This window comes from Caenorhabditis briggsae, assembly GCF_000004555.2.
Source record: "Caenorhabditis briggsae complete genome, chrII, whole genome shotgun sequence".
Taxonomy (NCBI): domain Eukaryota; kingdom Metazoa; phylum Nematoda; class Chromadorea; order Rhabditida; family Rhabditidae; genus Caenorhabditis; species Caenorhabditis briggsae.
In genome coordinates, this window is record NC_013486.2 from 7333458 (window position 1) to 7347893 (window position 14436).

At 37.4% G+C, this 14436-nt stretch overlaps 3 protein-coding genes across 3 annotated transcripts; 1 reads left to right on the top strand and 2 right to left on the bottom strand.

Annotated features, from left to right (window-relative positions):
* Positions 1–2561: 2561 nt before the first annotated feature.
* Positions 2562–6549, bottom strand: Cbr-dna-2 (the record flags this gene model as incomplete). The annotated part of the gene is made up of 14 exons (XM_045242267.1): positions 2562–2942; positions 2986–3152; positions 3182–3411; positions 3465–3850; positions 3900–4015; positions 4062–4249; positions 4298–4736; positions 4783–5047; positions 5099–5416; positions 5466–5612; positions 5661–5918; positions 5964–6109; positions 6161–6412; positions 6471–6549. 14 exons carry the CDS (start codon positions 6547–6549, stop codon positions 2562–2564), a joined length of 3372 nt encoding a protein of 1123 aa, XP_045092118.1.
* Positions 6550–6859: 310 nt separating this feature from the next.
* On the top strand, positions 6860–7421 carry CBG25559 (the record flags this gene model as incomplete). Its single annotated transcript, XM_045242268.1, has 3 exons — positions 6860–7035; positions 7084–7248; positions 7295–7421. 3 exons carry the CDS (start codon positions 6860–6862, stop codon positions 7419–7421), a joined length of 468 nt encoding a protein of 155 aa, XP_045098098.1.
* A 2597-nt stretch (positions 7422–10018) lies between these two features.
* CBG25560 lies at positions 10019–11376 on the bottom strand (the record flags this gene model as incomplete). Its single annotated transcript, XM_045242269.1, has 5 exons — positions 10019–10173; positions 10222–10502; positions 10553–10678; positions 10730–10946; positions 11124–11376. 5 exons carry the CDS (start codon positions 11374–11376, stop codon positions 10019–10021), a joined length of 1032 nt encoding a protein of 343 aa, XP_045098099.1.
* Between the last annotated feature and the right edge of the window lie 3060 nt (positions 11377–14436).

Genomic DNA, 14436 nt, shown 5'->3' on the forward strand with positions numbered 1-14436 from the left:
AGACCCAATACATCTTGGTTCCCGTAAGAGATATCAAAAATGGTGAAATAACTGGCAAAATTTTTTGATGTAATGATAAATATTTTGTCAGTTGACCATTTTCTAATATCATCTACAGTGAATGAGATGTGTAGGCTCGAAGTTGACGGTTTTTGTAAGAGTCGTTTGCGGCCCAGCACCCTTCTAACTTCTTAGGCTAATGTAAGATCATAAGCTAAGGTTACCGTATTTCCTCTAATAGAAGCCCATGGGCTTCTGTTTTTCAACCTTCTTTTCAGGATGGGCTTCTATCAGAGATGGTCTTCTATTTTTCAACGATTCATTTTCAAAAAATTTTTATCCAAAAAATCAGAAATTTGACAAATCAGAAATTAAGACAACTGAAATTCAGTGTTTTGAAAAATTCGAAAATTTCATTCTGTAATATTAAAATTCAAAATTCCGAATTTATGAAATTCTGAGATTACAGAATCTCAAATATCAAAATTCAGAAGTTCTGAAGTTCCGGGAAAAAATTCTGAAAATCTAAAAATCTGAAATTCCAACAAATTTAGAAATTATTAGATTGGCAAATAAGTTTCTTTCGATTTCGGCAAAATATTTCATCGAATTTTTCTCAAAGTGGAGGGGGCTAGATCAATGAAAGTAGTGTTCATGAACATCTATAGTTGTCTGCCAACACCCCGGAAATTTCTGTGTTCCATCGGCCCAGAACGAAGAGAGTTGCGACTGAAAAAGTGGGTCAACTCCTTTTTGATGTCATCTTTTTAATTGAAGTATTTTATATCAAGATGGTAATGAAAAACTCAAAACATTCAGTAATCAGAACGAGCAACGACCGGAGAACACGATGAGTAAAAAAGAATAGTCCAGCCAAACGACATGAATTTTTAGCTGATCGCTCTAGTCAAAGGCGATTTCTCATTGTCTTGCCGGAAGCAAACCTTGATATTTTCTCCTCGTTTCTATTCTAATATTTCCTATCGTACAGTGTACAAGGTGGCAGTTATAGTGGTACCTTCATGTTAAAGTTCCCAGTCTCCACTCTTTTGATATACCAACAAACACAATGGATCCCCTTTTTCCCGGAAAATTTAGGTTTCGGAACGTCCAGAGCTAGCTCTTCTCCGTCCATCCACTGACACTTCGGAAGTGTCAGTGGATGGATTGATAGAGTAACTTACCCCCTCTCCATCTACGGTAAATAGACCATCCACCCGACTGAACGTGTGAAGAAATGATAGTAGAAACATGCTTATGTCTACGTGGTGATCCATATCATAGTCCTTCAAAACATAGGGTACGAATCGACTCGGTTCTTCAAGTCGCCAAGAGACTTCAATCAGTTCACAATACTTGGCTGACTAATGGACAATGCCTTTCACATTTTACAAGTGGTTTGAAACGGACCCGCTTCAATAGTAATCTTCGATAGGTTCAAGTCCAACTTTCGGAACGAGTTCCGTCTTTCGATTCTGAATTTTTGACTTTAAATCGATCGGTCCAATGCTCGATGGTAGGGACAGTAAAAGATCCTTCTTTATCTATTTCTTTCTATTTCTTGTGAACATCGCTTTTCAAACTAGAAAGAAATAAAAATAAAATGGCATTTTGAAAGTGTAGACGGTAAGGGATGGTAGCAAGTGACATGCTCGCCAACGAAAAAAAGTAGAAATGAGGCAAAGTGTGTACACCAAGTCCGTGAGATACTCTATCTAACAAAAAACATCCGCCAAGAAAAACAGTCCCACTGACCAGATATGAATTCTCAAAGTTGAGCGTTCAAAGTCGAAAGAAACTTATTTGCCAACCTAATAGAAAATTCGGAAATTGAGAAATTGTCGAGTTCTAAAATCACAGTTCCAAAAATTCTGGAATTTTGAATTTTTAGCTTTTACTAATTTCTTCTCTTTATAAGTTTTTATTAGTCTATTGGGAACATGTGGTATCTGGTATGGTATCTTCTTTTTCAACCGACATCCATTTCCATTTCTAATTCCAACGAAACACACCGAACTACTGTCATTTCCTAAATCTGACCACTGTTTTCTTTCCTAATTTTCCTCCCACCTTGCTCCCCAGAGTCTCATCCTTTTGTTCGTCTCGGTTTCTGACAGTAAATAGTGACCGTCTTAGGTTGTGCAAATAACGAGAAGTGATAGGCCGCGAAAGGGCTTCTTCATTGTCGAGTGTGCTCCATTTCTTCCGATGGCTTTTCGCATTTCACTCCTATTTCTGGTTATCATAATCCTCCTACTCATTGATGATGTTTTCTGTTATGCAACTTATAAACTACGACGTGAGTTCATCTCATCCATTCTGAAGCTTCCAAATTCGACATTCCAGCCAGGAATCAAAGGTTTTCGTCTTTCAACAATCTACTAAACACGATTCCCGTTATGCCAAAGCTGACATTTTATCCACAAGCCCCACCACCAGGAAGAACAAATTGAAATCAAAATAATTCATTGTTACCGGTATGAATCTATACCTCGAAATAACTATAAAACAGTAAAAAAATAAATCTAGTAAATTTGACATAAGTTCTATGGCACAGTATATCAGTGAGGAACAGTGAGATGATTTGTGAGAAGTTGTGAGAATCTGTAAAGAACTGGAATCGACTCGGCGCTTTTCTTACATCCCACGACGACCAGTTTTTGACGAGCTCGAGTGAGTGCAACGTTGATGCGTCGCTCGTCTCGAAGAAGCTCGCTTTTCTTATCAGAATTATCAGTCCATGTCAACGACCAAATGATGACTCGTTTCTCGCGTCCCTGGTAGGAATCGATGGTATTCACCTGAAAGAACAATGTTCTAGTATATATAATACTCTTCCCATTATTCACCTCAAGATCTTCGTTTTTAACAACATTGCGAATGTGATCAACTTGTTTTCTATATGCAGACATCACTCCAATTTCATTTGGTTTCACTCCACTCTGAAGAAGAAAATTACTTTCAAAAAACAACTTTTTCGGTTACCTCAATGAATCGCTGACATAATTCTGAGATGATTTTGGCTTCTCCATCGTTATTCATCCCACAGCTTTCTCCATTTTCACATTGCATCGAATGATTTATGGGACTTTGGGTATCCAAAAACACGCAGGAGTCGGCGATATCTCCAGAAAGAGCTTTACGGATATGATCTGAAATTTTGATAATTTATGAAACCAACCGAAACAGAAATTACCATCGAGGTCTATTGGAACCGCATAGCTTCCAGATCTATCAAGAGAGCTTCTAGATACCGCTTCGTTTCCACAGATGAGCCGATTTTCGTAGAATAGTTTACTGGAGAGAGCTGATAACTCTCTGTTCATACGGTATTGAGATGTCAGTGACACCACAGCAGTTGGGTGGTTTTTCTGGAGCTTTTCCATTGTAGAGATACTTGCCCCTTCTTGTCTAAAAACATAGGAACGATATCGCTAACACAAAAAAATAATTTTGATTCCTACTTTGCTTTTCTTGAGACTACGAGAGGCGTCAGCTGCTGACAATCTCCGACGAGTACGAATTTCTTGCTCGTGGCAAGAACTGGAAGCAGAAGTGGCTCGAGTACCATCGATGCTTCGTCAATTATAACAACGTCAAAATGACGATATGAGAAGAGAAGTTCTCGAGGGACATGATGGCAAGTGCAAGCTACGATTGGCTGAAACAACTGAATTCCAAAAGGAAAGCTGGCAAGACCTACTACCGTAGTTTTCATCACGCGTCTCACTGCCACGTAGTAGTCTTCAGATGTTTCACCCTCAAGTTTTGACTTCAATGTCAACGTCCGCACGTCGTCCTTGATCGTTGAGCTGCTTCCGAGGCGAAGAATCTTTTCGTTTGATACTTCCTAGAAAACCACAGTTAAAATGAAACTGGGAAACGTTTATAGCTCATACCTTTGTTAGTTTTCCCAAAATATTATCAACTGCCGAGTGAGTGAATGCAGTCAACAGCACTTTCTTGTTAGTAGCTACCAGGCACTGAATGAGTACAGAGATGAGCGTAGTTTTTCCTGAAAAACGAAAAGTTGAATTTCCTTCAATCAGTTTTTCCAGTACCAGATCCAGGAAGTCCTTCAACAATCATGTAATCTTCAGTAGCTAATGCATGAACAACTGCTCTCCGCTGTTCATTATTCAGCTTCGCTTTGATGATTATTTTCTTAACCGCAGCGCTGATATTAGCTCCATTGATGTCCACTATGGCAGGTGGGAGCAAATCGACAAGCACATTTCGTAACCGCATTCTGGAAAAAAACAATTTGTAGGAGAAGGCCTAGCTTAATATTTTCAACCCTATCTCGTCGTTCTGTAAGAAATAAACAAGATTTCCAAGAGTTGTCGAATGAGTGCTCATACTGGTATACTTGTCGAGGTGAAATGGAGCATCGTAACGACATTTAACTGTTTTGTCCGATGAAATTTTGATAACATCATCCGAAACAAAATCGATGACAGTGAATGCAATTGCCACATTTTTCTTGTTGGATAAAAGACAAACATCGCCAGGCCGGAAAGGTGAATCAGTTACAGTAGACTTCCGTGAGAAGGTGATGATTACTCTCTGCGAATTGGATATCTCTTCGGATATTGAATGTAAATCCGAGATGCAAGTTTTTTCTTCGACTCGCTCTTCTATACTTTTCAGCCATAGATCCTTATTTTGGACCTGTACTCTTTCCCGTTCGCACTTCCACTCAGCAGATATCCAGCGAATCCAATTTGATGCGTAATCTGTAGACAAGTTTGGTTGAGATAACTTTTGAAATTTTCGACATACCCATATGTGATTGTTCCAAATGAGCCATCTCTCGCTCAGCAAAATCTTTCAGAGAGTCATTGGATTTTACGAATTTTTCTTCATTTTTTTGATAGAATGAGCACATGACCTTATGATCGCATTTGCCACAGAATCTACTATCCTGACGAGGAGCAGGAAGTTTGTTGGTTGTTGGGTCTTCGAAGGAAACAGAAAGCATGTTTCTCTGCTGAAGAATTCCAGAGAGTTCAGGAGCGCGGGGATTAACACAGCGAGATATACCATCCTGAAAAAAGCGGAATAATCCTTGTGATCACTTCGGATATCGATTGTTTACTTTCAAATAAAGAATGTTTCCAGGTCCAATCGGTTGCTCATAACGTGATGACTGCATCATGCAGTAGAGTAGCACCTGACCAGCATGCTCACTCGACTGACTACTTTTACCCGTTTTCAACTCAAGAGACTCCATTCCTTTTTTCGATTTCGTTCTCATAGTCACATCGACTTTTCCTTTTAGACCCAGCTTCGAATCCCAAATATTTTCCTCGATGTCATGCACTTCTAGCAATTGGGATTTTGATGGCAACGGCTCTCGTTTTGTGAATAAGCCAGTAGAAGTCGGATAGTGTTTATTGATCCAGTTGCAGATGACCTGTAATACATTTCTTTATTTTTTCAGTTCGTATACAATAGTCCCGCACCGAAAAATAGGGTTGCAATTCGGCATCTAAACAAGTGGGAGTGAAGGAAAGCGCAACCAAATCTTCAGCATATTTCGGTGCTTGTGTCGTCCAAATTTTGAGAAGGTCAGAGTCAACAAGTGGTCGTTTCTTGTTCGTGATAGCTGTCTGAAAACTGCCAGCATGAAATAATCAGAAATCGGTTTTGATTATTACCTGAAATATTTCGTGGACAATATTTCCCAAAAGCATTGCCTTATTGGATGCGTTACCAAATTTGAATTTCTCGTTCAAAATAGTCTTTCTTGCACAAAACGTAGCTGAAGCAACGGCAGTACATGACACGAGAGCATTTGGATTCAAAATGACGATTCCTTTCTGATTATTGACGATGTAATCATCGTTACCCCAAACTTGGGGCGCAATCAGATTGATTGCATTTCCAACTTCAACGTCCAGCTCGGCCCATTGATCCTGAACACGAATGCATCGAAAAGCTTACTAAATATTGTAAAATACCTGCAGATAAATAACTCTGGTTTTTCTTTGTTTATCGACACATTCCAGGTCAATACACCCTTCTTCCCGTTTGTCGACTTTTGTCACAGTCAGGTAGACTACGTTGTCATCGTCGAATAAGCACGGAAATCCAGCAACACCACTGTCTGAAATTAAAAGTAATACAGTATCAAAACGCCAACACTATGAATATTTACCTTTTATCGTTGATTTCTTGGGAGTGGGGAGTACTTTAGAACTTGTGGCTGGCGTATCAAACGAATCATCGTCATCATCAACATCTTCTAAATGTATTTTCTGGCTTCTTTGTCTCGGAATGTCTTCTGAAAATCGATATTGCCTTACTGACAGAAACAAAGGATAAATAGGTTTACGTTTTCCGGGGGAGTTTTTCAAAATTGTTGAACAGAAGTCATCGAACGAATCGTTGCTGTATTCATTGACATTTTCTGAATAGAAGTATTATAAGTTATGAAGTAAATTGACTATCAAAGCTGCGCAAAGTACCTTTAACGTCTACTTTTAATCGTTTTGTTTCAAAATCTTCTGAAGCGACATCGGAAAGTTGTCGCTTTCGTGACTCCATTATCTGAAAGCAAAATTTGAAGGAAAGTGAAAAATGAGTCAAAAAAGATAAATTAATAAAGAATTTCTGCTGAAAACTCTATTTCCAAAAAAAAGCATTTCAAAGTCTCGACGCCTGGCGCTAAAATTTTCTCTGCGGTCGCTCTTCCAGCGGCCGCGTCCCTCGATGGAAAAAAGCGCGGAAGTTCGAATGTGATATTCCGTGAAATTCCTGATTAGCAGTTTTCCATGTATTCTATAGAGAACAGGCTAAACCTCGTATGTGGTTCAGTGAAAACTTGAATTCAGATAACTGCAGTAAACACGTCAAAATGTCAAAATCTAGCGATAAAATAATGGATCGTATTCGCACAAGATCCAAATCTTGGGGATTTGAGAAAATTCTAGAAGTCGATGCAACAATGAACAGCGTTGAGTCATCTAAAAGTTCCAGTAGAATGCGTTGGAAAATTGTTGTTAAGAAGAATCTGAATAAGACTCCGAACTTGTGAGTTATTAGTGTTGACCTATTTGCATTCAATTAACTATTTTGAAGACCACGTGGATACCTTGGAGTCGCTCAAAGACATGTTGCAGAGGGAAAGTTAGAACTTTCAAAGTTCGCCGTTTACCACCAACTGCCTTCTTCTCCTCTTCTCGAGAACATGAAAAGTGAAATCACATTGGCATGTGTGTTCAGGTCTTCCAGAGGCATCTATACGTTCGTTCTGAACGACATCTTCTGATTCTAGTAACTATAATTTCAGACATTTTCCAATTATTGAGTATGTGAACAACGACGAGTACGTGGAGTACTTCGTGGATACTGGCAGCTCCAAACTTCCGAAGACGTTCGATTCCATAGAAAAATTGATCGAAACGTACTTGGAATGATCTTAATTTTGCGGTTTAATAAAGTATTTCAATTTCAAAGAAAATTGAATTCTTGAATTTCTGAATTTCTGAACATAAGAAATTCTCAATTTCTGAATTCTCGAATTTCTGAACTTCGGATAATCGTGAATCCCAAAATTTTGAATTTATGAATTTCTCAAACTCTGTTTTCCTAAAGTTTCGATTTTCTGAACTCCCATTTTTACGAATTTCTGAATTACTGTTTTCCCAAATTTCTAAACTTCAGTTTTCCCAAGTTTTTCAATTTCCGAATTTATGAATTTCGGAATATAAGAATTTATAGATTTCGGAATTTCTGAGTTTTCGGAATTTCGAATTTCTGATTCCCTATATATCACAACTCCTGAACTTCCAAATTTCTGAATAACAGCAATTCTGAATTTCTAAATTTCTGAATTTTAGATTCTCAAAGTTCTGAATTTCAGGATTTGTGAAATTCAGTGATTTTGAATTCTTGAATTTCCAACTTTTAGAACTTCCCGGAATTCCTGAATTTCTGAATACCGGAATCATACTCTGATTTGCCGGGATTCTTAATTTCTAAATTTCTTGTTTTTGAATTCCTGAATTTTTAAACTTCAATGTTTCAATCGGAAAAATTCATTTGAAGCTTCAAGACGTCTGGTTTCTTTTTCATAATCACCTTCAAACTAGTAATCTGCCAGTCATGTTGCCTCTGGGAGTTTGTAATTTTTAACTGCCATTCGTTTTTCTCCTAGGTGAACTTTTTCATCTTCTCTCTCATGACCTTATTTTTATTCTCATACTTCTGTTTCAGCATTTCAGCATTTTCATACTTCTGTTTCAGCAGCTCAACTTCGTTCAATGTTGGTTTCTTGACGTTTTTTGAAGCTGTAAAATGTCAATGTTTTGCTTCCAGTCATTCCTTTTTCTTCACATTCTTTTTTTTCACAAGACTGGATCCGAAGCAGAGGCTAAAGACGCTCAATCGGATCAGATAAAGCTCTTCAAAACTTACAAGGATCAAAGAAAGCTGGTGGCTTTCTCTTCCGAGGAGTCAACCCAGTATCATTTGGTGACATGACACCTGAAATTGAAACTGAGATGAATAGATTTAGATTAACGAAAGGAAATCAGTAAAAGGAAAAATTGTGTGCTTTTATTTTTCTGATTTTTATATTTCTTTGAGAAATCGGCAAAATCATAAAAGGAGAGAGAGGAGGGGGTGGTGTCGGTGCCAGGAAAGTGTCAAAAAGCAAATCGGCGGGGGAAAAAAAAAATATATGTGGCTATGAAAATGTGTGTATGTGTATGAAAACTGTATAAATATTTCTTTTTATGTTCTCAGAACCGATAGGAACATTATGGAAAACATAAAACGTTAAAATAAAGCATGTTGTCGTAGAAAATGTTTCTCTAGTTGGAAAGAGTACTAGTGGCTCAGAACATTTCGATTGAGATTGATTAATATCCACTGCTAGTACATATGAAAGAGACAAAATAAAAAACGTTACTATTGGCAACCCTCCGCTTTCTCTTTCTTTCTTTTTCATTGTCGCTAGTGTAAGACAAGGATATGTGTGGGTACATAACCGAGATGCACGGACAGCAATTTTTTTTGTCCGGGCAACGGACAAAATTTTCAAACTTAACGAGTATTTTTTTTATGAACGATGGAAAATAGTGATAGAAAAGGAAAGGGTGGTCGTCCACCCTATCAACTGCTTTTACAGACCCAATATTCCAATTTCAATGTTTCTGGCAAACTGACGAACAAAACGTTTTATTGGACAACGGGCACGGACAGCGGAAAACCAAAAACGGCCGGAGAACGGACAATGGGCTGTCCGTGCATCTCTGGTACATGGTTTTGTGATGGATCGAATTTTAGAATACATCAAAACAAGGAAATTGAGTTTAAAGCGTTACATGATATAGGATCTTGAAGCAGACAAAATATTCAATAAAACACATTTTTTGAAGGTCATATCATATTTATTAAAAACGAATTTATCTTTATACAATTTGAATGAACAGGCATTTTCCTCATTAGGAATATTGACGACTTCTAGTCTATAATATTGAAAAAAATTGCAGTAGAACATGATAAGAATCGAGTTTGTTCAATGGGGTGGTAGAATAAATGTGGAGTTTTTTTTCAAATGGAGTCCTGGCGGGTCTTCGATGGCCCTGTCATAGTTTCTTTCGGAATATACATTTTTGGCCAACTAAGTTAGATATAATGGAACTTGACGAGCACTACAGAAAAATCCTGTTTGAGAAACGTATCTTGTGTTTGAACAAAGTTACAGACTAGACATGCTGAAATAAGCTGGGCCAGATCAGCCACTTTATGGCTTGTGACTTCGTTCATAGACAAGATACATCTTCTCAAACATTATCGTTTTGTAGTAATCCTCGAGTTCTATTTTATCTAATTCTGTTGATCTAAAATATTCATTCTACCGGGAGTTATAGCAGAACCTACGGAAGCCCGCCAGGGGCCGTTTACAGTATGATTTGAAGAATATTTGATAACGAAGAATTGTTCTATTTTGGAAACAAATCTATAATGTCATTGACACGGAGGAGAATGTTTGTAGATATCACAATTACTATGAGACAAGTGTAAAGTTTTTAGGAAGGCTTTCAATGCCTTTTCTTCTGGATATTTTAGTGAGAGTTCGACAAAACGGACATCTGACACCTTCTGGTTCTTGTGGCCTGAGACTCTCCACACATTTATGGCAAAGAGTATGACCACATTTCACTGAAAATGTTCCATGTTCATAGAAAATCGAAATGCTCAAAATCTTACCTAAAATGCGTGGAACTGCTCGGCCAACAGCCATATATTTCTGAAGACATATTTCACAGCTACGCAGTGGTGAAGGATCTTGTTCTCTTCTGAGTTGCTCATCGTTCTGATACATTAAATGTATATGTTGCATTAAATTTTGATAGCCGTCAGCTCTATTTCGTTCATATTCAATTGTACGCCTATATTCATCTGCGTTTGCAATTTGACTTATTTCCGTTTCCAAATCTTTGCACTCCTTCTTCCTTTTTCGTAACTGACGTTTTGCTCTATCCTTATATCTAAAACGAGGAAATTAAGAAAAAGATAGAAACATCTTCTTGAATCCCACTTAATTTGCTGTTCCTTGGAATGGAAATATTGTTGGGCGAGATCAGAAAGCATTTCATTCTCGTGTGTTAGGAACTTGTTATCTGCTTCTGCCATCGTCAACTCGCAATTCATGCTACTGAAGTCTCTGAAATTAATCAAAAATACTTTCTTCCTCGTGCTTCCCGATTAAACATACAACTCATACTCCTGTTTCTCCTTTTCCAAACTTCTGACTCTTCTCTCCAAATCTAGTTTAGCTTCCTTTTCGCGACGGTAATAATATTCAGATTCCTCCAAGTCTAAGTAAGCAGAGTCCAATCGTCGCTTCGTTTTACGAATTTCTTCTCGCAGATGCCTTATCATTAGTTTATCATTCAAACGTTCTTGACTGGCAGATCTATTAATCCGAGGATCTGGACCGTCGCTATCTTCCCTACTGCTCCCATCACTTCTACTGTCTCCATCACTGCTCTCTCCATCTCTACTTTCATCATCGCTGCTCTCTCCATCGTTGCTGTCTCCATCACTGCTTCCGCCATCACTGTCTTCAACATCGTCATCATCACTATCGTCAGCATCACTGCTCCCACTGCTATCCTCCTGACGTCTGACTGGCATAGCATTGAACACTGCCCATCTGTTCACAATGTTACCATCGGGCTCTCCATTGTCCTCTACCTCAGTGTCTCCATCTGAATCATATTCACCGTCGTCTCGATAGTTTTCTGCTTCATCTTCACTATTAACATGAGATCTAGGAGGGCTGTCATATGCTCCTGGTCTCCCGGATGAAGCGGATGAATTGCTTCTAGAACGGTCTCGACGCTCTTCACGGGCGTCCATATTTGTGGTTGTTTTCCAAGCTGAAATCAGTAAATAACAATAAAAACGGACAACAGAAACCAATAGAGAACAGAACATCAATAACCTCACAGAAGAATCATGTGGCATAGAAAAGGTTGTGTGAAATCGTTGGAGGAAAGTTCGTGCGGGAACGGAAACGGAGACAACGAGAAGAGAATTGAGAGACACGGAGAGAAAATGGAGAAATTGGAGAAACAGAGACAAGAGCCAGTGGAAGCAAGCTGGGGATTTTTTTGAGAAGAGAGAAGGAAGAACAAGAAGGAAGAAGGAGACTCATAACAGAGAAAAATGTGAGGAAGGTTTTTTATGAATGTTGGTTGAAACTGGATGGCATTAGAAGCAAGAGCAAATCTGTGTGCTGAAATGATACGAGAAGTAGACGTCCACGGTCAGTGCATATGGCCAGAAGAGTGAATAGAGAAGAGCTTATAAACTTATTGGGCAGGAAAAAAGAGAGACTGAGAAAATAAAATAGTGCATTGAAGAAAAGGAGAAATAAGAGAAAATAAATATACTGAGAATGTTGTTTATTGCATAACCAATTAACAGATAGTACAATTCAAACCGTATAACCTGTAATTGAAGGGCTCCTTAAAATCGAATTTTGAGACATTTATTTCTGTTCCTGTCAAAGATGTGAGGTTTTACGTTATTCATACAGTGGCGAACGTTAGTGAGTGTCACTCTATACTTTTGTTTATAACTTTGCTCAAACTTGTCCGATCATTAAAAACTTTTTTGTTAAATGTAGCTGGGTTTCTAACAAAAGTTGTATAAGTTTTTTAAAACTCAACCAATTTTTGTATCTTCTGAATCTTCACAGACGTGACGATGACTCTAGAAGCAAAAAAAAATTTCCGTGAGAATTTTTTTAATGATTTGCTTTGTAATGAAAAATGTTTGGTATAGATCAAATATATACCAAAAAAAATTTGAAGCGGTTTGGAACAATTGCTCTTGAGATGTGCTCACTGGAGCATAAAAGGTATGGTTCAAGAGTTTGGCTATAACTCGGCTCAAAATAATCCAAACTTGTTCAAATTTTGAGAGAATGTGTGTTTTTAATTGCTTCACATTAAACATACAAAATTTGTATTTTGGGAATAAAAAAATACATATCTTCTCTTCGGTACATAAAAATGAAAAAAATAATAATAAATTTTTGTTTCCAAAATACAAAGTTTTGTATTTACATTGTAAAGCATTATAAGAAACACATTCTCTCAAAATTTGGGCAAATTTGGATCATTTTGAGCCGAGTTATAGCCAAACTCCAGATTCATACCTTTTATGCTCCAGTGAGCACATCTCAAGAGCAATTGTTTCAAACCGCTTCAAATTTTTTTGGTATATATTTGATCTATACCAAACATTTTTAATTACAAAGCAAATCATTTAAAAAATTCTCACGGAAATTTTTTTTTTGCTTCTAGAGTCATCGTCACGTCTGTGAAGATTCAGAAGACACAAAAATTGGTTGAGTTTTGAAAAACTTATACAACTTTTGTTAGAAACCCAGCTACATTTAACAAAAAAGTTTTTAATGATCGGACAAGTTTGAGCAAAGTTATAAACAAAAGTATAGAGTGACACTCACTAACGTTCGCCGCTGTACGTATAAGAACTATTTGTTTCTATAAAATTACCAGAAGAGTTGTACTGGGGTTGTTAATTAACAACCCCAGTTATAACTTTAAGCCAATTTTTCGTGGTTTCTGTAAAAGAAGTGGTGAGCTAACAAAACGTTAGCACCAATATTTTGTGAAAATGTTTATCATTTTTTGATATCTTTCACAGGAACCAAGAACGATTGGTTCAAAGTTGACAGTCAATGCGCACTTCTATCAGGGGTTTTTACAGTAATTGTAATTTGGAAAGTTGATCTTCAGGAGAAAAAAAAGAAATTTTAGGAAAAGAGAAGGAGGTGTATTCTGATTGTTTCTTCAAGATCTGAAAATTCACTTTGATTTCCGTGGATTTGTGACAAACTATCTGGATCTACTAAAATTTGAATTCTATGCTTTATTGAGATATTCATTTTGCTAAATTTAAACAACTCTCCAAGTCTCCGATTTGAAAACAATGGTTTCAATATTTCCTGTCCTTTAAACATCATCAATGCTTGTTCATATGAAGTTTTATCAACATTTTTTTTGCATTTATTGCTTCTTTTCTTCAATTAAATTCCTAGAATTCCGTCAAAAAAGGAAATCGTTTGAAAATTAATCACAATTCAGGTTTTCGCAACCAGACCACCCAATTCCGAAGTTGACCTTCATTTTTCGAATCTTTCCTGTCTAGTCTATTTTTGAAATCGTGAATTAGCGAGTGATACGATTCTACGACTTTCTATGACTATGATTCTGATCAGAAACGTTTCCATAATTTTTCAATGTTTGGAAAATATAATATGAAAATATAATATATGTAGTTGTTGTCAAAGAATTTCTGAAAGAAAGTAGCTCACCGTATAACAAAGAATGTCAGTCAACTCGATTGGTATGTTTTAGCAAGTAGCTATGAATATGCAATAACACATAGCTCAGGCTAAAACAAACCATCCGATTGCTGACTAATCATAATCAGTAGGAATAGGCAGAAACAGAATCGCAAATAGACTTCATAATGGAACAGAACTTTGAAACGTTGGGGGAAAAGTAGTCGATTGAATAGAAGGCGTGCAAGTTGAAAGATTGATCTGCATCGAATGAGAAGATCCGAAGTTCAGACGACGTGTGACGTCAACAGTTCAACGACGGACGGCGAGAGACAATTGAGAATGAATAGACGGCAGAAGTTCATCACTTCTATCTGTTCAGTTTCTATTCTCGGCGATCGGAGAACTGCGATGGTCAGAAAATGCAGAATTATGACAGGAGCAGCCGACCGTTTTATCAGTTTTCTTTTCGCCCTATTTCGGGAAAAAAGTTTGATTAAAGGGAGGAGCTTTTCTTGTTTCAAGTGTTTCTATTCATAGATATATTTGGGTGCTTCCGGTTTGGATTGATTGATCTTCCGAAGATGAAAGACAATTCAGAC